Here is a 24,563-nt window from a genome sequence, read left to right on the forward strand (position 1 = left end):
GGAAAACCGGCTGGGGACTCGGAAAACTGGGCTGGGGACTGGGAAAACCGGGCTGGGGACTGGGAAAACTGGGCTGGTGACTGGGAAAACCGGGCTGGGGACAAGGAAAACCGGGCTGGGGACGGGGAAAACCGGGCTGGGGACAAGGAAAACCGGGCTGGAGACTGGGAAAACCGGGCTGGGGACTGGGAAAACCAGGTTGGAGACTGGGAAAACCAGGCCACCTTATGCGTTATTTTCCTCTCTGGGCCTTAAAGTTGAATCTGTGACCTTACTGCAAATATTAGATGTTGAAGCACTTGTTACATGATAATTCGGAAAATTATTGACCAGATACAATAAACAGTGCATCAGAAGGACGCGCGCAGATTAGTAATTCGCACATGCGTCCAGATTTAACCTGCGGGGTTGTGAGAAAAGCGGCATCTCCAGCGCCACCCCTCCCCCCCCCCCCCCCTCCGGACAGAAAGGGTTAATTGGAGTAGGAATTTCATTGCACATCTGTCAGATTTTTAAGGCCGTGACGCACCGAAAGAGGGGAGTCAATGTGAGCGGGAGGGAGGAGGGGAGGGGGGGAGAGGAGGGGGAGGAGGAGGAGAAAGAGTTGGTGGTGCTGAGATCGATGAAGTGGCAGGCAGAGGGAGGAGGAAAATCTCACGAGATAATGAAAGAAAAAGGAGAGCTGCTAGTGTAGAGCCCAAAAAAACCACAACATTCGAGGATCGTGCCTTTATCACGCTTTTAATTTCGCGGGAAAACGAGAAAGCGCGCGACAGAAACGCGTGTTTTTGCACTCTGGTTTCGGTGGATGTAGCAGCCCGGGGCGCAGAGCACCGATTGTGTGAATCTGCTCGGCGACAGTCGGGAGTCATGCAGCGCACGGACAACCGCCGCGGACGCGCTCTGAGAAGTGCAGAATAAAGGTGGGTGTTTGTGCCTTATTTCCCTGTTCCCGGCTCACGCAACGCTCCCGCAAAACGGGAACTGCGCACCGGAACTTTAGACAAGAAAGACAAATAATCCGCATTATTAACGAGCCTCAGTGCGCGTGTGTGATGGCGGTGTTTTTATCGGGGCGCGGAAACTCTTAAACGCGTCTGTAACGAGGTTTAACGCCCGACAGTCGTTATTATCCCGCTTTTCGTCTCGGGGACGGTGAAAGTTCAGATGTAACAGCGCCTGTTTCGTCTTCTGCAGCCACAAAAACCAGAAGCTTCTGCGGGAACCAGCCGCGAACCAAAGAGGCGACGGAAGAGAATAAAATCAGTCGCTGCTCCTCCTGCTGCCGCAGACTGGGTTTCCTGGAGTTTGAGGGACTTTGACGACAGTACTTAAGGTTATCAGATAATTAATTAGACACCCCATAAGCCCAGAAATCAATTAATTCACAAATCAATAAATCCATAGTCTGGTGTAACAAGAGAGCCTCCAGACTGTTGGCCCCGCTGGTGGAACCACAATAACAAGGCAGGAGCGAAAACACAGTGTTATTTTTGAAACGGAGGATGGACGCGAGTCTGGAGGAGATGTCCCTGCACAGCCACTCCGATCTGTCCCACGGCCAGGACGGTCGAGCCATGCTGCACTCGCGGGACCTCTCAGCCGTCTTCCCCAGGCCCTCCCTCGGGGGCCCCTCCATGGCGCTAGAACACGAGCACCGTCCACCGGCCTTCGACCACTCCATGTCGGCCGTTGGCTACAGCGGCGACTCGCCGTCCAGCTCAGGCAGCACCTACACCACCCTGACCCCGCTCCAGCCCTTTGACGACAAGTTCCACCACCACCACCACCACCACCACCCCTGCCTCCCCGTCAGTAATGTCATCGGCAGCTTTACCCTGATGCGTGAGGACAGGGCACACCTCGGCACCAACTTCTACAACCCCTACGGGAAGGACCTGGCCATGTCCCAGAGCCTGTCGCCCCCCTCTGCGGGGGCTGGTTTGGGCTCCTCCATGCACGGCTACGGCAGCCTGGGCAACGGCACCAACGGCAACGGCAACCAGATGCTCCACGGTGGTTATGACGTCCACGGGGGGAGCCTCTTCTGCCGGACATCGGACTTCGGGCGTGAGATGTCGCCGCCGGGCCTCGGCGCGGGCGATGTGCCAGTTGGCCACCAGCTGAACAAGATGGACGCCCAGCACGGCCACAGCCACAGCCACCACCCTCACCTCTACAGCCAGCACTACCAGCCGCACCATCACCCCAGCCAGCAGACCTCCAAGATGGGCGAGCACCTCCACGTCTCATCACCTGGCTCTTCCTCGTCCGGCGACAGCAAGCTGCCGGGCGGTGGAGGCGGTGGCGGGGAGGAGATCAACACCAGGGATGTGGCCCAGAGGATCATCACCGAGCTGAAGAGGTACAGCATCCCTCAGGCCATCTTTGCTGAGAGGGTTCTGTCTAGGTCACAGGGCACACTGTCTGACCTCCTGAGGAACCCGAAGCCCTGGGGCAAGCTCAAGTCTGGCCGCGAGACCTTTAAGAGGATGTCCCGCTGGCTCCAGGAACCCGAGTTTCAAAGGATGGCCTCACTCCGGCTTGAGGGTAAGATCTGGCTTTGCACACAAACCACAACAACAAACACACTTTTACACACACACACACACACACTCTTGGCTGGTTTTCCCCAAACACCTTCCTTCTCCATGTCTTCCAAAAAATTCTCCTCTGCAGTCATCAGTATGCAGCTCAGGTCAGCACACGAGGAAAAGCAGAAGGATGGTAGTGATGTTTCCCTCCTCTGGTGTGAACGTCTCCTCGTGTCTATTGTCTCACCAGCTCAGATAATAAGAACCCAGCACAGGACAGTTGGAGCCACGCGTGCTCCTCCTTTGCGTCCCAAACCGCCGGTATTGATTCGTACAGTCGTTACAATGCAAAACACAAACATTTAAGGTGGACTCAGCCCGAATAATCGCGCATTTACGCAAACAATCCCTGCTGCACTGCCCAGATTGGGAACAAGCTCTGACTTATCTCTGCTTGATTAGAGTTGAGATGGCAACGGTAGTGCAACCGAGCTCCAGGTGACTTGTACCGCCGAGGCGACTACGCCGGAGAAGGCTCGGTAAAGGCGAGAGAACACAGGTCGTCATACGAGACAACCCGCAGGTTAGGGGAGCAAATCAGGAACGCTAAAGATCAGCATGGATGTTTCAGATTTTTGGACCTTCTGATGCAGATTTTGGATATTTTTCTATACCTCTATTTGATAATTTACGCGTTTTTGCAACACACCTTGGATCCAGATCCTTGATGGGAGGGACATGTTATCCTCTGCCTGACATTTAATATTCTTTGGGGACAGCGCTATAAGATTCGACAGCGTGCAATACAGTGCTGCGTTACAGTATGTGGCTCCATGGGGCCCCGGAGGCCCATCTGATACACAGAAAGAGATCCTAGTGAACACAGTAACCCAACACCAGTGTGTGTTGTGGGGGAACGTGAGTGCGAGCGTGGCCGGTTGATCATTGCTTCCTCGCTCTCTGTCTGTCAGCACTGACGCTGATTAAGCCCCCCTCCCAACACAATAGGGTTCATAGGCAATGATTGTGCACCCTTGCAATCCCCTCACAATTACCGATCTTCGATTGCTCTTTTCTGCGAGCACACGCCTGCATCCTGCACTCGGAGAACAAAAAAGGTTAAGAGCCGACATCCTTGAACCCTCAGTCCTGGATCCAATCAGGTGACGTGCGAAAGCTTTGTGTGCAAACGCACCAGTCTGGCGTCTGATGAAGCCGTTGTTCCTAATCACCGATCGCCCTCTCTTTAGACCTTTTCTTCATCTTTACAAACAAAGGCTACGTTAACGAGCCCAAAACCTCCAAGACAAAGCAGCCGATCAATCGAGCTCATAAAAAATTGAAAGTCCCTAAACCGAGGAGTGCGTAATGCCGGACGAAGCCTCCCTCTCCGCTTCCACACACGCTCAGGTCGCATATTTAGTTCTTGGCAAAGCCACCGTTTGGACAGCTCGGCACTTTTCTACATAACCTACTTTCTGATGGGGGGGTTGTTGTGTTTTTCCCCTTCCTCCTCCTCCCCCTGGCCAACCCCCTTTTGTTTAATTACAAGCCTGTATTGATTTCCATGGGAAAGAGCAGCACGCTTTGCCCACACACACCTCGGCCGCAGCGCTCGAATCGAGACTGGAATTAAAATGCGCCGCGCTCCTCGTCTGAAGGAATAGCCGGAGTGCTCTCCAGTTTTGGAGATGATCCTCCCGCTAATGCGGCACTCGCTTAAACACAAGCGGGCCTTTCAGCATCAGCCCGAGCCTGTTTATTTCCAGGACTACGAGGGCGATGAAGCCGAGCAGCGCGCTCATTACGGCGCTTAGCGGCTGCCATTTTGAATTTTCAGACAATTCTGCATTTCTGCTGAGCAGGAGGGAGGTGATACCTGCGATTCCTCCGCAGCGTTGGGTGTTTGTGCTGTGGTGTGTTTGCACGGCGTGGATTACTGCACCGTATATGAGATGCATCTCATATACGGGCTGTGGAGGAGGCAATCAGGATTTAGTCTGAGAAGAAGGCGGGATAAAGGCTACACAGCCGTGATCCGGCACTTCAACTCGAGGAGGGCGGTCGGCGGGGAGAGATCATACACTTTAACTTTAAAGATGATGGCCGAAGCCCTTGACTAAAGGTCTAAATGAATAAGAAAGGTCAATGTGGTTTACGTGTCGGCTGCACCGCCCCCACAGCCATGAAAGCCACAATAACCCCGTCCGCCACTCGCTGCGTACAGTTCTAATTCCACAGCGTGGCTCAAAGGTCACAACGCCGCGTCTCCATTTACATAGCGGGGATTGACCGCCGGCCGATGCGGTCCTCGCTGCGCAAACACAAAATAAACGCGGTTGCTTTTTTTTTTTTGCTTTTTTTTTATCAGGCTCCTGCAGCTCTCCCCCCTCCTCGCTGCGGCGCTGAAGGGGTTAACCAGCCTCTGTGGGTCGGGGAGTCTGAGCTGCACAGATTTAATCAATAATTTCTATCAGCCCCTGGCCCAAGAAATCAGCAGGGGGTGGGCCGTGGAGGGGATGCGGTGGGGGTGCGCTCAGGCTGGAAGGGGTGTGGTGGCGGGGGGGGCAGGCTGAAGACGCCGGGGGGTAGGGAAAGGGCTTTCGATCACGTTTCAGCAACACGAGACAAGGGCATATATCATGATTAGGGGCTGTTCCCACGATCATAAGAGGCCTATAGGGGAATATTTATGTCTGCGGGAGGAGCCCCAGCACCTCCGATTTATTGCATGGTAATTGTGAGCCTTTTACACATGATTACAGCATAAGGAAGCATTTACTTAATGGCCGGCGCTACGATCAACAGTGGAGCAAGGCAGAGCCGAGGAGGAGGATGAGGAGGAGCGCAGCAGGACGCCCCGACTCCTCCAACCAGCTATAAATCCAGCGAGCAGGCTAGCCACCGCTATCAGGCCGTTCCTTTCATTACTGCGCGGGTCTAGAGCTGCCGCCCACAGCCCAGAAATATCGACAGCGAAGGATGGCGTAAAAGATGTAGCCTTTTTTGGTGGTGGTGGGGGGGTGTGGGGTGGGGGTGTGGGGGGAAGAAAAATTCCAGTTGTAGAGATATTGACTCTTCGCTGACATCTCCTGGTCTGGTCGGATTTTAATGAGACGCCGTTCGATAACTCTCAGAAATGCAAACGAGCTCCGGATGCCTAAAAGCTAACGGGCACCCGTAATCAGGAGCTGACGGGAGCGCATCGCCGAGTCAAAACATTTCCTGCTGATAATGATCGGAAAGGTGGAGCGGGGGAGGGAAGGGGCACGGCGGATTTATTCACGTCCTGTTAAATACTTACATTTCAGAATCTCAGCTGGACATCAGTGCGATCCCAAACCCACCCACGCACACACACACACACACACACCACACACACACACACATGCTGCTATGACGGCACTCGTGTGGAAAACACAGCAGTAAGGTCACGTTTATTCCTCGAGACTCGGGATAATGAGGGAAATTTGCCCACTGTGGGCTTGAGGAGGCGTTGGTACAGGAAACAGCGGCTCGTCGCCGCGTGATGGGAAGACTGGAGCCAATCAATTGAACCTGTCAGAGATGTATTGAAAGCGAGAGGCAGCGGCCGAGCTTTCGCTAATGTCGGCTAAATTGCGTGTATGAGGTTTAAAATGTAGGATTTCGGGGTTATAGAGAGCTGATATCTTCATCTAATGGAGTCATTTCTGTGGATGCCAAAGCTCCATAAAAGCCTGTTATCTCCAAACAACTGCAGGTTTCCACTGTGACATGAGTTCAGCTGGTTTTATGAGAAAATCATCACAGGAAATCTCTGAGACTCAAGGCCTGTTTCCATGGGCCGAGTCATTTCTTCAAAATGGACATTCAATTTTAAATTTAGCATTAAAAAAAGTAGGATTTTGGTCCTTTGTTCTGTTTTTTCTGATTCTTTTTCTCAAGGTTCAAAGAGGAAATTTCCCTTCAAAAACAGAAAAAAGGAGGCAGCATTTAGGGTTGTTTTCCGCAGATAAATTATTTATCGTAAGCTAATATTAATGCGATACACTACATTCTAATAAAGCAACAATAAAATTATAATTTGGAAAATTAATTGGAGAAACATTACAAATTCATTTGGAGAAACATGTAAATAAAAATGGGAAAAAAATCAAAGAATAATTATTGATATTAGAGAATAACAAAGCAGAAGGCACAAAATTATTTTATTTTATTTTTTTCAATCTTTTGGAACATTGGAACTTCCACCGAGATCAAAGACATTAAAGTCCCTGGAAGTGCTGCTGAGAAGGAAAAACACTTTTGATACAATCTGACTTCATATCCTATTAAAAATAAAAAAAATTCCACACTGAACATTAAGAAATGGAAAACACAGATGAGAGTGTGTGTGTGTGTGTGTGCGCGTGTGTGTGTGTGTGTGTGTGTGTGTGTGTGTGTGTGTGTGTGTGTGTGTGCTTACACTAGGAAATGCATTTGATACCATCAGCGAAACAGTCACTCAGGCACACGCGGCTGATTGAAACCCTCTTCAGTGTTGTGCATTTAGGTAATTGCGCGACTCTCCGAAATATGTCTGAGTCCACTTCGGGCTCCTAAACGCCGGCGGCGGAGCCGACGCTGCGCGTTTCACTCACCACTGACGTAACCCACCTTGAATAGTAAATAAATTAGTTCCCCTCCTAACGTGATTATTGCTCACTCACTGCCACCACATGCAAATGACTTTTATGTGAAACTAATGATGTTGGAGTCTCCGCCGAAGGGAAAGAGAGGAGGATGAAGGGAGAGAGAGGAGGATGAAGGGAAAGAGAGGAGGATGAAGGGAGAGAGAGGGGGGGGGTTGGCTCGCTACAGAAAAGGCAGAGGTTGGTGTTGTGTTTCCTGTAAAAACAGAATTACAACATGTCAGAGGTGAAGGGTTCAGCGATGGATATGCAGGGAAAACAGAATTTCAAAAAAACGTCTGAGTTTGGAGCTGGATCTGGCTTCCCACCCACTCACACACGCCAAACTGGCCGCCTTCCTCTTATTCTTTAAATTCCGGACTTTAAATAGCAGAAGTATTGATTTTATAATTGAACCGGCTGCTGCTCTTACAGTGGTGTTTAACCCAGAACCCGAGTTATTAGCGTGTGTGAGACCAACCCAAAGTCTTCATCGCCTCCGAACACGTCTGAATTAATGGCGTGAAGTTGATTCTGGGGGCCGCCGTGACCCCGAGCAGACCGGCGCACACACGGGAGGCAGGGTTCAACCGGCGGATTCCTTCTCTTCCATAGAAGCCCGAGAAAATGTGGAAACGTCTGAAAAATCTGGAGTGCATCGACCACAAAATGGTGGAAGCAGCTCGGCTCCATCTGTGCTTGTTAAAAAATGAAGCAGGTTCAAGAAGAAGGCTGGGGGTCAAGCTGCAGGTCTCTGAAACAACACAACATCGCAAGCTACATGAGTTAATAATGGTAATCCGGGCTGATCGCTTGTTTAAATCCTCCATTGTTTTATCCATCTGTGGTGGAGGTAAAGGAAAAAACAAGAGCGCTGTTTCCCAACGGGGAGAGAGGGTAATAAAATCTTCTGAAAGGCTTTTTCACCACCACAGCAGCAGGAAACGAGACGTGAGAACTTGAACGTTGCGCGCCGCGACAACTTGCTGATTCAGCTCTTTTAACTAATCAAAGTTGCTTAGCTAATCTGTTTTCGCTCAGCAAATCCACTTTCTCGCAGCTTAATCCATTTGTCCCGGTTAGCCATCCGCTCTGTTAGCTAACCCATTTCCTCCCTTTCCCTCTGTTAAATGTCTGGTCCTGCAGCGTGCAAGAGGAAGGAGCAGGAGCAGAGCAAGCTGGAGCGCAACCAGGGCCCGAAGCGCACCAGGCTGGTGTTCACGGACCTGCAGCGCCGCACGCTCCAGGCCATCTTCAGGGAGAACCACCGCCCTTCCAAGAGCTGCAGGTCACCATCTCTCAGCAGCTGGGCCTGGAGCTCTCCACCGTCAGCAACTTCTTCATGAACGCCCGCCGACGCAACCTCAACAAGTGGGCCGACGAGGGCCGCCCGTCCTCCACGGGCTCCTCGGGCTCCAGCATTTCCTCCTCGGCGGTGTCGTGCGCCACGGCGTGATGACGGCCCACCAGCGAGGAGCCGTGGGGAGGGAGAAAGGGGGCACATGGACTGGTCTGAGCAGAGACCAGCAGTAATAAATGTCCTCCTCTTTATGGGATGGAGTGACGGAGCCAGCTGTTACAGATGATTTCATCAAGCATTTTTTTGTCCAAACCAAAGTCGAGCGCCCCTCAGAAACGGAGGGGGGCGCCAGCCAGAGTGATACGGCGGCGGGACGCGAGGTCCCGCTTGTACAGTGGAGGGTGCAGCCATGATTTGACTCTCAGAGGAGTCACGCCCTCTCTCATTGTGTTATTTTATCTAGATTAGAGAGAATGAGGGTATTACGAATCAGGAAAAAAAAAGCGTATTTTGGCGTACCTTCAAATCTATGGTCGTCTCCCCAGGCGTGAAGAATCAAGAGGCGTCCGGGGAGCTCCAACGCGTACCTTCCTAATCAATCGGATTTGACGTCGCCATCCAAAGACATCATTACTCTCACAGTCCTGGTTTTCCTCGAGAATCAGAGCGAAAGAGGAAGACGCCCCCGCCCAACAACCCAATTCCTGTTTCTTAGCATGTGTTTCCATGGTGATAGATGGACCGTAAGAGGTCTTTCCAGTCCCGGAGCTTGGAGATGTGGAGGGTTCTGCAGTGCCTGTGACTCAAGACCCAAGTCGGGCCCCCCGAATGAATCAGTGTTTGGGGGAGGAAGCGCGGCGGAGGACGGGGTCAAGCAGGACCAAAGAAATGCTCAGATGGTTGCAAGTCTTGAACGCACTCGCGGGCTCCCGAAGGAAAGCTCCTCGCCACGTTTTTGGGCTCCAAATAACACCAGAATTAAAAAAAAAAACCCACTAGGGAAAACCTCCGAAGGGAAGATCCACGCCTGACACAATGTACAGTGACTCTGTCGTATCCGGTTCCCGCTCGTCTCCAAACGCACCTCTGTCTTTTTTTTACAGGTGTCTAGAAAACGGAGGAATGTGATTCTTTCGGCCCTTTTTGTACAGATTTCAAGCACATGGCTCTATTTATAGAAACGTGTTGGAAGCGCGGGGCAGTTTGTATCAGCCCCGCCCACGTACAAGGTGGTTTTTTTGGTCCACGAAGGAGCGGCTTTAACTGGCCTCCTTATAGCCAACAGCTCAATCAACCCACAACCGATCCAAATGCAAACTGCTGATCCGATCAATGTATTTATTAAGACCTTTGCGTATTTATTGTTTTCCTTTTTTGCTTTCCTCTCTATTTATTTGGCTATTTATTTATGCTATCTATATACTGTAAGTATTTATTTAACGATGCTCTGTGTGTCTGTGTGAAACTGAAGACTTTTTTCTGATGGGCACTTTTAGCTGTAGAATCCCATCGTAATACCAAAGATTTACATCGCCTCCCTGAATGTACGGCCTGAAGCCCCGCCCCTAACCCGAGCAGCCCCGCCCACCCAGTGTCGTCCTTGCCCTCTATCTTTAAGGCCCGGCCTTTTGTTTCTTTTTGTAGATTAACGGGGATTTCTTGCTAACGTGTCTGCGGCCGACTCTTGGCGCCGAGGCCAACGCTTGTTTGAATGTTGTGATATTTATAATTAACGATGAATAGTAACGCTAATGACGATGACCACAGAGTTGTGGCGTCCCGTAGGTTTACAGGTTGCTTGTCAAGTCGCGCTCAGTCCGGTGCCATCTGGCGGCGCGTGTCAAGTGTCTGGGGACCCACTTAAAGTGCCCTCTGAAGGCCCCGCAGAGTGCAAGTCCTTCAGGGTCACATGCAAACATGCGTACTGTGTGTCTGCCCGGGGGGGAATGCATGGCTGTGACCCCCCACCCCGACTCCGTCTCCCCTCGCTCGTCCCCAATGCAGCGCAGACACTCTTGTCTCTGTCCTACTGTGTGATCTCACCGTCCTCCGCATGCCGAGCCATCCTGCCAGTCGTCTCAGTTCCAAGACAATTTGTGGGGTCTCGTCCTCGAACCGTTGGACGAAGGTGGTGTGTTTCCACGCCGACCAAAGCTCTTACGTCCTTTAGCGAAGGTTTAGCGCTGGTTTCCTGTGGCTGTACGGCATGTTTCCTGTCTTCTGGGATATTTGATGACTGGTGTTTGGAGTTCAGCATGATTGGTTCCTCGCCCCTCTGGCATCTGCCCCCAAACTTTTAAGGGTCTGTGAGGTGGCCGCCCCCCCCACTTAGATCACCAGGGGCCGTTCCCCGCTGCTGGAATCAGCCTCTTCGGTTTTAGGCTTTTTTGAGTCAGGAAACGATCAAGAGGTGCCAAAAATGGCTGACCCTGCTAAAGTGTTGCCAAAGACGTGCAGGACTTTCCCGACCACCCCTCTCCCCCCCCCCCCTTCTTTACCTTTGGAAGGGGCAGATTGCCAGGGCCCCCTTCACAGCGTGCACTTGAAAGACGGGTGGTCATGAAAGAGGCCATCGACTTTTCCACAGACTTCAAAGAGGAGGCTTTTTTCATCCCGCCTCTTCTCTGGATATCTGGTCTGGGGTCCGCTCTTAGCCAGACCTGTGGGCTTTAGGGGCACTGGAAGCAGGCGGGGGAGATCAGAGGAGGCTGAATCATCCAGAATGATGATTGTAGGACCAGTGTGTATGAGCAGTAAAAGGTCAGGGGGGTGTTTGAGGACTAGGAGGTGTTGGAGTGGTGGGGGCATGGAGCTGAATTAAACTTTAATGAGCAACAATTGTAAGTGCGCTGAGAGCAAAGGGGTGGTGCTGGTAGTCAGAGGGTGCGGCTACATCCGCTCACCAGGGAATAGAAATTAAAAATAAACGAGTTTGGAGGCACCTGCGTTGAACCCTGCTCCCGCCTCACATGGAATCAAAGCCGAGGTGACACCTTCCAGGTTTCTCTTTGTCTCCTCGATGGGGAGCCTAAAATGGAGACAGCTTGTTTTTATTGTGTGGAGCCACCTCCTGATCCTGTCAAGCTCCGAAGCCCCTCACTGAGCCAGGGACGAGGGAGGGGTCCAGCCTGGATGCTGCAGGTGATTGGCACTTCCATCTTAGCCTCCGGCGCCCCCTAGTGGCCGCTCTGCGAACCTGCCCCCCCCAAAGCAAGCTTGGCAGCCGTTGCAGAGCAACTCTTGGGAGATTTGAACGCTCGCTCTCAGAACAAAATGGCCACGACGCTTTTGTTTTTGCTTCTTTAAACAATGTTTGAACCATGAAAACAACCAAAGATTGATGGGTAACTGCTGAACGGCCATGTATCCTGGGTGGTTTAGCAGTTCCCCGTCAGAGCCACTGTAGCACTCAGAGGATTCAGAGGAAGCACCGGTTGGGATTCCGCGTGCTGCTTATTTATGTCGCATAGAAACAGTATTTTGTTGGAACTGAGAAACTGACAGTTTTCAGATGGAAGTCTTTTTTGACTGTGAATCCAGCGTCTCCCCCCTCCCCCGTGTGTACATGAAGACTTTACCCATCTACCTCAACTGTGTGAGACGTCGCGTGGCAAAGATGTTCCTTAACCAAAGAATCCATCCCGACAGGGTGTCTGTCTCTCTCGTCTGTCCATCTGTCTCTTTCTTCATGCCTTTTTACTACAAACCAAATGTGCTGGAATCAATCTGTGACAGGAGCCTGAAGGAGGCCCCCATCCAGCCCCAGTTTCAAACCCCAGTATGCTAGAGTGTCTCATCCATCCATGTTCTGTGTGTAAATAGAAATCACTCTCAAGACCAAAAAAAAGAGGAGGTGACAATCCAAGCAAGGAGGATCTTGCTGTAATCAACGTTGCCTATTCCTTGTTTTCCAAAAAAATCATTTCCTGGTACAGAAAAGCTCAAAGACGGAGCGCTCATCCCCACAGAAACACAATGGTTGGAGGAGACAGAAGCTATTTTTCCACATTTGTAAGCCACCCTCCCGCCCCCATTTCCCCAGAATGTTTAGTGTAGTTGGAATACTGTTCAATCCCACTGTTGTAAGTAGGAATTATTGAAATCCATCCAAAAAGCTTTAACGAGGAAGAGCCGAGGGAAATATTATATTTGACTGGAGTTTCCTCGGCTCCGACTCCGCCCACCATGCTTTATTGTGCCATTCTTGTCCATGTGTTAGACTTACTATTGAATGTGGCTAACCTACCAAAGGCTTTGAAATAAGAATTAAAAAAAGATGAACAACACTTTAAACGTCAATCATGGTGGGACATTTTGTATCAACAACTAAAGAAAATCCCTTTGAATACCTCATGTGAAAATTGTTTGTTGTGATGTTGCACTAAAAAAAATAAAAATGACCCATTTGTAACCCAACGCCGCGCCGCGTCCCCTTTGTTGAAGAGGCCAGAGGGGCAAGAGGCCAACAAAACAAGAGCCTCTACCAGGAATTAGCATTTCTATGACAGCAGTATTGAAATATTTACATTGATCAACATCTGATCCAAATGCTAATCAGCCACCCGGGATGAGCCTGAGCCTCTTTACTGGGTCTCCATTTTTATTCATTTTAACGAGTCGTACAGGAAAATGACACATAAACGCTTAAATCACAGATAGAAAACCCACACCAGTCACCATTAATGCTACTGAGACGCCACTTGGTAGCGTTTTGTTCACATTCACACCCAGAAACAGCTAATAAAGAGCCTCACAGTTTTCGTTGGACTAACCGTGATCCAGCCCGACGCGCCAGAGCATTTAAGACCTCGAAAAACGTAGTTAAGTCCTGTGCTCCTACAGCCGGCGCTTGCTGCCCGGAGGCGGTTCGTACAGGCTACAACGTTGCATCAGGATGGAGACGTTCACCAAAGATCCACATATTGATTTTGGCATTCCTTCTGTCCTAACATGCGAAAGCTAAATTGACCAACAAGCTGTTTTCCAACAGAGTCAATGGAAACCTTTCAGGCTGTTTTCATGGCAGATTTAGCAGACGGACAGATCTGCACCCTCATCATCACCCAGGCTGGACCAGGACCATCGATAAGCTGATATATTGATCTTGGCTACACACACACACATACACACACAACATTAACTTGCTGATTGTAGTTTAAAAGTCTCCATGTAATCTCTTATTTTTAAAAAGTGGATTAAAATCAGACTAAATCGGCGCTAAATTCTCCCTGTAAACACAGAATTTCGAGCAGGTCCCAGGTCGGCCCGTCTGTGGTCACATGATGGGGAAGCAGGCGAACTGAGCGATGCCGCACTGGTCATTCTTGTTTCGCACCATCCGGATGTAGCCTTTGTCTCCAAACTCAACTCCCCAGCTGCAAACACAACGGCTGTTAGCATTCGCTGAAGATTGGAACGGGTTATAGATTTTGGCTGTCGTGGACGTTTCTGTAGACCATCAAATATTATTAAGATGTTTCACGTCGTGCTTGCAGGCGACCAGCAGGGGGCGCTACAGCCAGCTAATACGTAGGACCTTCTCAAAGATTAGCCTGGTATGCTACCGTCTCACCTGTTCTTCACCAGCCAATAGTCTTGTCCGTTGAGCGTACCGTAGCCAACGGCTAACACCGCGTGGTTTATCATCTGGCTGCAGCCGGGGTCGTCGTACACCCCTGAAATGGGCGGAGTCAGACCAAACACCACATCAGTCTCCCGTGACCCCGCCTACACGTGAAGGAGAAAACCCGTGCCGCGGTTGCAACCCACCGCTTTTGTAGAAGTAAAATTTGGGCTGCTTGGCATCGATTGCGACCGAGATGGGTCCGATGGAGGCGACCGCTGCCTGCAGGTTCCCTTCGTCCCCCTGAGTCAGGAACCGGTACTGGGAGCAGTTGGCGGCGCGGAACGCTGGGTTATAGTGGCACTGCTGCACCTGAAGGCAGAGGCAGACGGGATTAAAGCCAGAAGGAGATGGAACGGGGCATTTACTCAAATTACAGCAGTATTTTTGAGTTTTCTGCAGTGAAATAATGTTTTAATTACACAAGCGGTGAGCCAGAATCTAACCTCGGAGCTTTCCTACAACATCTCTTCTGATTGGCTAAAAACTCCCTCCTCCGCTCAAACAGGAAGTAAGGAGGGCCGGCAAGTCTACCTCCTCCCTTCTGTATCAGGTTTACATCAGATGTGACTTGTGTGGACTTGAGAAAGCTAGGTATCCCACAATGCACTTCACCTTAGCCAAATCTGTAGTTTAAAGTCCAGACGCTCATGTTCTCCAGATGTTTTTGGAAAAAGAGTTTGAGCCGATACTTTAACCTGAAACATCGCTAGCATTGTCTTGAGTAGCTGTTTGATACATAAGAAGTTATAAGAGGCCCGTGTTTAACCTTTCAGCTAACATGAAGAAAACTAAATTAACATTATTTTACAATCAACCCTCCGATATGAACCAAGACATTGGAAAGGGTTGGGATGGTGTCCCATCATGCACCTGTCCTCTGTAGGGATACGACGCCTCCGAGTCGATGCCCTGGTTGTCGATGACGTACTGGAAGGCTCTGTGCATGTAGCCGCCGTTGCAGCCGTGGTTGCCGTATTTGCCCGAGCAGTCCACCAGGTTCTGGGGGCTCAGGTCCACCAGCCTCCCCGTGGTCTTGGCCAGCTGCCCCTCCAGGGCCCCCGCGGCGCTGAAGGCCCAGCAGGAGCCACAGGAGCCCTGCGGTGGAAGCAGATTCCGTTATTGCCTCAAAGATCCACAATTCCTTGTTTGGCAGCGAGACGAGGAGGTTAAAGAACTCTGCGGACTCGCGGGACGTTTCCCGGATCCTCAATTCAATTGAAGGTGTTGCACGGAAAGGAGATCGATATTTATGCGTCTCCGGTTGACCGGGGCTCATCGGCACAAACCGACTTTTCAGGATTCTCCTCTAAACCTGAGACTACCTCCAGCAAAAGGGTTTTTTTTTTTTTTTCCACTAAAGAATATTTGAGCACTTAGATCCGACTTTAAGTGATAAAACTAATCACAGGTGAAGGTCTCACCTGTTTCTTCACGCTGGTGACCAAGCCTTTGTCCCTCCAGTCCACCGTCTGTGGCAGATCGGCTCCTTCCGAGGTGACGAAGATAGACTGCCCCCTCTGGCGCTCGGAGGGGGGGTGAGCGTGGTCAGGGTCGGCAGGATCTCCTCTGCATGCTGAGAGGAGCAAGTTCAAGTTTAAAAGCAGACAAACTCTGACCTTTGACCTCATTGCTGATGAAGAAAAGCCGCCGTCGTCATCATCATCATAATAATAATCATGAATCGAAGTCCGTCTGGGTCGGCGAGCGTCTCACCAGGTCCCCCATGTGGTTCATGCCCAGCTCGTAGGTGTGGAGTCCCATCGAGGCCTCCAGGTTGTGCATGTTAATCAGCCTCAGGTTCTTCTCCCACACTTCCCTGCGGCTTCCCTCCTCCACCTCCAGACAGAACACAGAGGTCACGAGGTCATCGTGCATATGGATTTTGGCCTGTTTCAACGCCGTACCTCCGACTCGTACGTCCTGCTGTGCGTCCTCTTCCACAGTTCCCAGTGGACGTCCAGAGTGCTGTCAAACGCGGCCGCCGCGCCCACGCACAGCAGCAAGGCTCCCAACATCAGGTCTGAGGTCAGAGGTCACATTAGCCTGACTATAATTCCTTCACCTAATTTATAACCATTTATAACCAAGGAAAGTAACATTCTGTGCATTCAAGGACAAAAATGGTCTTAAATATATGAACAGTTTAAACCTTGGTGCTTTTTAGAATGAGCTCATAATGAAACTTTTGGAAGAGGACCTTTAAAGGGACGAGCTCACCCAGCCCGTGTGGGCAGGAAGTGGGTTCAGAACGCAACAGTCAAGAAGCAACATTGATTCAGCTGCTTCCGTGTCCCCATCAGAAACTGCAGTTCCTTAAATCCGTTATAGATAAATTGAGGATCAGCAAATCTAGTGAATGAAAGATGTCACGCGCGCGCACCCCCCCCCCCCCCCCACGAAGCACCTTTAATGATTTCACTTCCTCATAAATCTAAAACTCAAGTCAGCAATTAGAAACAAAGACCAAAGTTGTTGGAAAAGCAGCTTTCTTATTCAAATACGGACATTTGAAGGTTCTGTAGACGTTGTTAAACTTGAGTCCTGTTTAAATCAGTAACATCAATTTCAATCCTACAGGAAACTAGAACACAAAGTCAAAGTGACGCAATGAAGCAATAATCTGCGATTATACTGATATAAACCCACAATAAGATTTAGTCTATTTACAGATGTTCAGTTAAGCAGTTAAAGCTCAAAGAGTTTCATTAGCATTACTTATTTAAATGTATTATTTTACATTTTGTCGAAGAAACAGGAGGAAAAATAGTTAAAACGAAAGTAAAAGCGAGGCCAAAACCAGTTTTTCCCATAACCTCTCAGGTTGCCACAGAAGCCCGCAAACCTGAAAATCGAATCATTAATCGATGAAAGTGACCAGTTTACCTCCGATCGTCGCGCTCATCGCTGCTGCTCCAACTGCGGCAGGTTTTGGTTTCCTGCTTCTTATTGCTGAGACTGGAGTCACGTGACCCGCCGCGCCGCTTCCTCCTCCACGCGAAAGCGCAGCTCGCGCGCGCGTGTGGGGCAGCACCTGAGCACGTGCAGGTGCGTCACAAACTTAGAAACGTTAAGGACTTTTAAAGGCGCAAAAGATCGAAGCTGATTAATTTAAGATGATTTTAACAAGAACCTTCATCAATCGGTGGGGGGGGGGTGGCTAGGGTTAGGGTTGGGGGGGGGGTATCGCCCTCGCGGCGGGCGCGTGATCTGCAGCCGTCAACGATCAGAAGCGAAAGTGAACGTTTAAATAACGAGATCAAGAGAAAAAAGCCTGGTTTAGGCAGCACAGCAACGAATTTATTCTGTTTTAAAGTTTCTCATGTTGAGGTCAGAGATCACTGAAAATGTTTGCCTTCAGCAGGGGGGTCACGACCTTTAAAAGCCAGTTGGAAGGAGAAGAGGCGGGTCGAGAGGTGGACGCGGACCTGGCAGGAGGCTGGCCGGGGGGTCGGGAGGTTGCAGTGTCCAGTGGCCGTTTGCCAGATGTTGCTGAGTTCAGGTGTGTGATGGAGGGATGAGCAGCTGGAGGAGGTCAAAGCAGAACTGTGGAAGTCTTCTTCCTCTAAATGATGTCACCTGATGGCTGAACATGCCCGATTGGTTAAAAATGGCTTATCTGTGGCGGAGTCACCTGTGGAACCTTCACCTCCGGTGATTTCTGGGCTGATCTGAGATCATTTCTGCTCTCTTCGATGGTGAAAAACCAGCGTTTACACGTCTGACCCTGAAATTTTCTCTTGAAACTGCTGGAACTATTTCTGCGCTCCACATTTCTGCTTTTGCTGCCCACAGGGCGAATGTTGGGGAGGTTCTGTTGAAAGGGAAGCCACGATGTGTCCTCACGTCCTGCTGCAACGGTCCAGGCAGAAAGGAGAACCTCATCCAGCCTTCAGCTTCAGTCATTATGAGCTTTTAAATGTCAGTGCTGCTACAGAAGCCCAGAACAGACAAACATGTTTGGGCTCGTTAATGTTACTTGTTGGCGCCAGGGGGCGCCAGATCGCACATCTGCAGGTCAAAAGTGTGGCTTTAGACGCCAGGGGGCGCCAGATCTCACACATTCAGCTCGTCAAAACAGCTGCTGATCAGAAATCGATCCAAACAGTTTCACTTGTGAAGTGCGTCTTTATTTGCAGAAAACAGTTTGATTGAAGTTTGATTGAAGGAAGAAACGAGAGAAAAGGGAGAAAAGGAATTCACAGGAAGGAGAAATGTTTCATTTCAACTGCTGGAAATTATTCAAGAACTGAAAATGTCATCAAAAACCCTGGAAATATGTACATCCCGTGTGCCTACAGTCACTCAATAAACTCAGCGGGTGACTTTAAAAAGTGCTTAAACAGGTCAGGAAAAGCATCGTGGCATCGTGGCGTTCCGATGTCCAGCTCCGGAACGCTAGCCTCCGATCTGACTTCCTGTAGTGGTGCTGGAGGGTTTCTGTCCGCAGTAGTCTGAGCCTCCTCGTCCCTCTCTCCTCACACCAGCGGGTAACTGGCCAGGTTGGCGATGCCGCACAGGTTCCCACGGTTACGGGCCATCAGAACGTACCCGCCGTTGCCCCAGTTTGTGCTCCAGCTGTGGACGGGACAGAGAAGAGAAGAAGATGACGGGGGGGACATCGCCGGTGGCCTGGTCTGGCGCCGTCCTGACTCACCTGTTCTTCACAATCCAGTAATGCTGCCCCCTGCTGTTCACGCCGTAGCCCACCAGCAGCACGGCGTGGTTGATGTTTTCAGGGTTACAGTTGGAGTCATAGTAAACACCTGAGTGGGGGAGGAGAGTCAGCACCTGTGCTGCCTTCAGGGACCCTTTCGCTCTATTTATTCTCCTTGTCAAACCACTATTTAACCAGCAACCGCTGATTGAAGGAGGAAAGATCTGTCTGACCTTTACTGTAGAGCTGGAAGGTGGACAAGGTGGCATCGATGCCCACGGCGATCGGCCCGTGTTTAAACAAAGCGTAGGCCAGCTGCTTCTCGTTGCCCTGTGGAACCTCTTCGTAGCCGCTGCACTCAGCCGCTTTGCCCGACTCCGTGTACTGGCAGGACTCCTCCTGAACACAACACGCACGGCAAAACAGCAATTAAACAAAGCATGAATTATTATCGTTAGCATGGCTACTAAAGCGTCGCCCTCTCCAGTATTGGCACCACAACAAGACGTTTACAGCCCAATGACATCTGACATAAAGCCTTTAACCACGCTAAAGACCGCTAGCAGCGTTAGCTCAGCACTGTGATTTCACTGTCATGTGACATATTTGATCGCATGCAGCTCGACTTCCTTCTTATGAAAAAAGAGGAAACCAACAGAGTTCCCACTTCAAGATTTCTGCTAAATCACCTTTTATTAATTTCCCTGTGTCATATCTGACGGTCAGCTGCTTCTGTTTCTGGCTTATTCAGTCTTTTATGGAAGAGTGTGAGACTGGTCACATGCCTACTGACACGAAGGAGGAGCCATCTTAGCTTAGCTTAGCTTCCTGTTGTTTCTGTTGAATAATGTGGTTTGTGGCCTGTAATGTTCAGACCAGCTGATTTAGCTGAGAGATAAATGTGTCTGTGGTCACATCGCTCAGGTCCAGGGTCCTACCAGGACCTGGGTCGGGATCCTTCAGATTCCCGGCCGTGAGACTTTAGTGCTGCAGGATCAAGCTGAGGATCTCGTACCAGTCCGACGTACGGGTAAGATGCCTCAGAGTCGATGCCTCCGTTCGTGGCCACGTATCTGAAGGCGTTGGTCATGTATCCGCCTCCGCAGCCATCGTTCTCTTTAACGCAGTCCACCAGGTTCTGGGCGCTGAGGTCCACCAGCTTTCCCGTCTTCTTTGCCTGCATGCCCTCAAGGGCCCCGGCAGCGCTGAAGGCCCAGCAGGATCCGCAGGAACCCTGAAGACACCAGCACAAGAGAGTGAGCGTTTCTTTCAGGATCTGTGCACATGTAATTACAGATAGATGGCCACCGTAATTGAACTATACACTACAATTACAGCCACAAGCTATCTGCTAACAATGGACACTCTTAAACACCCAGGAGAGCAAGAAGAAACTACATCAAATTACTCATAATGACGTTAATTCACATATATATTTCAAGTATGTTGAAGTATAATAAAACTCTGGCTCTTTAAATTGATGTGATGGTAAATGAAACAAATGGAACGCGTCAATCAATCACGTGACTAATCAGTTAAGACTCTTCTCTTTCGTCTCCACAGGGGGGCAGAGTTTCACCGTTTAACATTTATTGTAGACCAGCGTACGACTGCTTTTTCTTAAGTGTGACGGGTATTAAACACAACAGTGACGCTAAATATTTAGGATTTAGGGTTGAATCAAGCGGGGAGAGTGTCGGAGGAGGAGGAGGCAGTGTTGTTAGCATGGAAAATGAATTCTGTTGCGTTCTTAATGCAAACAAAGCATGTCTCATTAATGGCTGCAGTTCTACATCTGTCCACCAGGGGGCGGTAATTCACAACCTGAAAATCATGGAACATTTATTCCTAAAGCATCTGGAGTCAATAAAAGTGTTTTCATGTGTTCAGGACAAACGCCCATTCCAGATCAGCTGATGTGAATATTGTTCTGAGAAAACAGCATCAGCATCATAATTTTCAGTGCCTAAACGTTTTGGAATCTTGTCAATTTAAAGTTAATAGAATAAAATGCAGGCACTGCAAAAGGAAGATGTTTGTGTGAAAGAGATTATATTAGTGTGTATGGGATGAGACCAAAACATCCCAGAGCCAGAACCCTGACTGATGAAGTGCCAGGTTGTGTGTATTTAATGAAAAGTTCCTCAGATAACAGCTGATCGTTCTAATCTGCCTGCAGGCTCAGAACGCAGATGCATCATACTCATAACTTCCTGTTTACATTTGTAAAACCCATCTGTCTCACTGTCTCAGAGCCACTAATTGTGGTAAATAAACCCAGATTGAGTTTGTTAGGAAAGAGTGGTGAACTGGGAGTGGTTCCTCATGAAGAATGGAATGTTCCTTCACTATACCACAGAAGTTAGCGGTGTTAGCTCTGTCTTGTCTCCATGGTGACGTACAGACAGCGATCTCCACCAACCCCACCTGTCTGTGCTTATTCCTAAAGGTAGTCATTGTTGTTTATTCTGGAACAGAGGAACTTTCACTCTGACTTCCTGCTTCGGTGAATCAAACTCAGACTTTTAGGAACCACTTCTGTTGGAGTCTCTGACTGATCTGTTGTCATGGAGACACAGAACCTTACTGATTCCAATCACGCGCTGCGGTGTGTAGAACGTCTCACCTGGTCCTTCACCGCCGTCACGATGCCCTTCTTGCGGTAATCCAGATGTTTGGGGAGCCTCTCGATGCTGTTGCTCAGCGCCATGGTGACGTTGCGCTGGTCGTTCAGGGGAACCAGCAGGCCGGTCATCTTCTCCAGCACCTCCTCGGATGTCTGTGGGGACAGTCCACATGTGACTGGACAGCAGCACGGCTACAGCCACCTCTGCTGATGTGAGGAAGAGTCACGGATGAAGATGTCGGAGATGTCTAATGCTCCCCCTGACCGGCCACCAACATGAGCTGAAGGTCTGCACAGCATTTCCGCAGCAGCAGCCAATCAATCGAGACATTTTTGGGGGGCTGAGAATTCTTTTAGGAGCAGATAAAGGAAACGTGAGTATTAAAGTTGACCTTCTGCCAGACAGGACAACACACATCAACACCAAACCATCAGAACCCGGTCGCTCTGATGACCCCCGCAGAGGTGAAACTGGCTGCTTCCCTGAGGACCGTGGCTCGATCATAGCTGATCGATCAGCAGCGCTGGAATTCCTCCACTCAGAAAATTAATTTAACTTCTGAATTCAATCGATGACAAACAGAACAAGAGAGGCGCCATTTTCAGGCGGACGGGGGCGAGCGGCTTTGTCTGATACTTTGTCCAGATACTCAGAACATGAATGTCAGAGTAATAGAAAACACATGACGGGGGTTTTATTGGGGAGCAGAAACACGTTAGCTCGTTGCTAATTGCTGCTGGTTTACAGGCACACCCCCTGGGACATTAGCCACGCCCCCATAGTTCAAACTGGCCCGTTCATGGTCTCCATCCTCCAACTTTACTGGAGCCAGAGACATTTTTGAGACACGCGGTCCACATGGTGGAGAACAAAGCATAAAGAGACGGGAAGGGCTCACCATGTCCCCCAGGTGGTTCATGCCCAGCTCGTACGAGTGCATGCCCAGCGCTGCCTCCTGGTTGTGGGCGTCGATCATGTTCATGTTCTTCTCCCAGACGGCCCTGCGGATCTCCTCTTCACCCTGAGACAAACAGACGTCCTTACATCTGAGGGCCAAAACCAGCTAATCTGGGCAGATTAGACCAACCCTGCAGCACGAACGCTCGTTTCACCGATTCGACCGATTAGTTCGTTAAATGTCGTTAATTATGGAGCAAACAAATACTGGCCTAGATGTTAATCTGCATTTAACTGCTGACTTTTATTCAAATGAGCCCAGCTCCATTTTCTTGTCCGGTTGTTTTGTAAAGAGAAACACACACACACACACACACACACACACACACACACACACACACACACACACACTCCGCAGACCTCTGGGCCCATGTGACGGCTGAAAGCAGACAGATGCTCGGCCGGAGCGACGGAGGGAAACAGTTTGATTCTTTCTCTTTTAATAAAATCCTTCCGTGCAGAGCAAAGAGGACTTAAAAACGTCTTTAGTGTGGGATGGGTTCATGTGAGGAGCGCCCGATTGGCTCAGGATGGGAACGATAACAGCTGTCGATCCTCTTTGTGCTGCTCAGCTCTCCAGAACTGGGGCAGCCAGACCCACAGTGGCTGCTCTCCCAGTCCAGACTCAATTTTACAGGAATTCTTCGTCTCCAAGGAGACGGAGCTCCTCCAGGGGGACGTCTCTGGCGCTGTTTCTGAGGTGCGCACCAGCGGAACATCACAAAGTAAATCTGTTCCCAGACCTCTTGATTCCCTCTTGAGGAATTTGTCGAGGCTGAAACTGCACCGTCAGGGTTCCGACAGAGACTCCAGCGTTCACGTCCACCAATCAGAGGACGGCAGGAAGCTGGAGGGCACCCTCCCAAACCACAGCTGTTATGACAATTCCAGCGTTTCCGGTCTGACTTTTCCGTTGGTCGTAATGAACAGCGCAGCGCTGCAGAAGCTTATTTAGCAGGAGGAACTGAGGCCGCGTCTTTAGCATTTTAAGGGCCGGTGTTTTAAGCAACAGCAGCAATAAAACAGCAGATAAGAACCAATAAATGCAGTCAGAGGGAAGAAACAGTTCTATTTCAGTGTGGCCTTAAAGCAAAGTCCACATCATCCACAGTGAAAGATGGGATGGACCTTTCTGTGCTTCTGCTCACCTGGGTGGCGTATTCTCTCCTGTGGGTCAGCTTCCACTGGTTCCACTGGCTGTCCAGGAGGCTTCGGTCGAAGTGGGCCAGAGCCGGGGCCGCCAGCAGCATAAGCACGGAGAGTTGGCACAACATCCTGAAACATGTTCATCTTTTACTGGCGCTGCTGGCATGTTCAGGCATGGAGAACGGAGCGGACGGAGCTGAGTCAGCACATTCCGAAGGGCTTTTTCCTGCTCTCGACTTGTGCCGCACCTTCAAGCACGAGGTGACTAAAAAGCATTTAACAGCAGTGGAGCGTTTCTGAGCTTCTACGTGGTCCTCCAGAACTCTGCTGGGCCTGAATCACTCAGTGACGTTTCTGATGGTCTCCACATCAAAAACATCAAGAACCTCTGAAGCTGCTTTTGTTTCAGCCTCAGTGGAAACTTTAAAGCTCTTGGCAGCTTTGATTGATACTTAAGATAAAAGTCTTCAGAGAAATGAAGAATGAAAAATGTACCTGAAATCTGAAGTCAAAGGGTGGAAGAGCTGAATCTTCTGGGTCTGGATCCTCTGGGTCTGGATCTCGGTCTTCCTTCAGTCCCAAAGTGGCTCAGTTTATGTAGCTGTGAGCAGAGGAAGTGGTGGGAGGAGTTTTAGTTTTCCTGGCAGATGAATTTCATCTGGTTTCTCTGTTGATTCCCAAAGCAGATGATGTCAGGTGTCACGTTACGCTCTGAGCTGTGCTGCGTTCAAGAGCCAGAGCTCCTCCACTCCATCGCTCATAAACATCTCCTCTCCCCTCCAGTCTTGCGTGAGCATTAGCGATTAGCCCTGATGTGACGCAGATCAACAACTGCGATTCTGACTATTTACCCACAGAAACACCAGAAAAGTAACTTGAAACTCGAAATCATTATTAAATCATTATAAAACGGGGCTAATTTTGTTATCAATAACATTATAACTCCTACTTCCTGGGTGTTGGAGTTAAGGCACTCAAATGGGCTCTTGTTTGTGATTAAAAGATGAACGAGCTGAGTTCCGCCATCATCTGATCATTCAAACTTAGACATCGCGTCACCGTGGCGA

The 24,563-nt window shown here is 50.0% G+C and overlaps 4 protein-coding genes across 4 annotated transcripts in view; 1 reads left to right on the plus strand and 3 right to left on the minus strand.

The window, feature by feature from the left end:
* The window catches only part of tmod4 (tropomodulin 4 (muscle)), a 291,784-nt gene that overhangs the window by 59,173 nt on the left and 208,048 nt on the right, over positions 1-24,563 (minus strand). The window lies entirely within an intron of this gene.
* On the plus strand, positions 608-12,902 carry onecutl (one cut domain, family member, like). The gene is given in 4 exon segments (XM_057044525.1): positions 608-923; positions 1,198-2,550; positions 8,333-8,464; positions 8,467-12,902. Coding segments are annotated over 3 exon segments (1,353 nt in total). The 5' UTR covers positions 608-923; positions 1,198-1,505; the 3' UTR covers positions 8,643-12,902.
* LOC130532153 (cathepsin S-like) lies at positions 13,069-17,152 on the minus strand. The gene is given in 9 exon segments (XM_057044532.1): positions 13,069-13,861; positions 14,059-14,161; positions 14,256-14,421; positions 14,983-15,207; positions 15,534-15,646; positions 15,649-15,685; positions 15,826-15,948; positions 16,017-16,132; positions 16,996-17,152. Coding segments are annotated over 9 exon segments (1,002 nt in total). The 5' UTR covers positions 17,015-17,152; the 3' UTR covers positions 13,069-13,761.
* Positions 18,218-24,146, minus strand: ctsk (cathepsin K). Its single transcript, XM_057044533.1, has 8 exons — positions 23,992-24,146; positions 23,499-23,625; positions 22,292-22,414; positions 21,393-21,545; positions 19,782-20,000; positions 19,000-19,165; positions 18,767-18,875; positions 18,218-18,687 (listed from the first exon to the last, which is right to left on the minus strand). The coding sequence occupies exons 2-8, from the start codon at positions 23,622-23,624 to the stop codon at positions 18,588-18,590; spliced, it is 996 nt and encodes a 331-aa protein (XP_056900513.1). The 5' UTR covers position 23,625; positions 23,992-24,146; the 3' UTR covers positions 18,218-18,587.

This window comes from Takifugu flavidus, chromosome 10, assembly GCF_003711565.1.
Source record: "Takifugu flavidus isolate HTHZ2018 chromosome 10, ASM371156v2, whole genome shotgun sequence".
Taxonomy (NCBI): domain Eukaryota; kingdom Metazoa; phylum Chordata; class Actinopteri; order Tetraodontiformes; family Tetraodontidae; genus Takifugu; species Takifugu flavidus.

Bases quoted from the DNA above. Each gene is read 5' to 3' on its own strand.
- ctsk (XM_057044533.1), bottom strand. From the start codon at position 23,624: ATGTTGTGCCAACTCTCCGTGCTTATGCTGCTGGCGGCCCCGGCTCTG. The intron at 22,415-23,498 runs GTGAGCAGAAGC...TGTTTGTCTCAG, and splicing joins GGAGAGAATACGCCACCCAG to GGTGAAGAGGAGATCCGCAG. The intron at 21,546-22,291 runs GTGAGCCCTTCC...CTGTCCCCACAG, and splicing joins TGAACCACCTGGGGGACATG to ACATCCGAGGAGGTGCTGGA.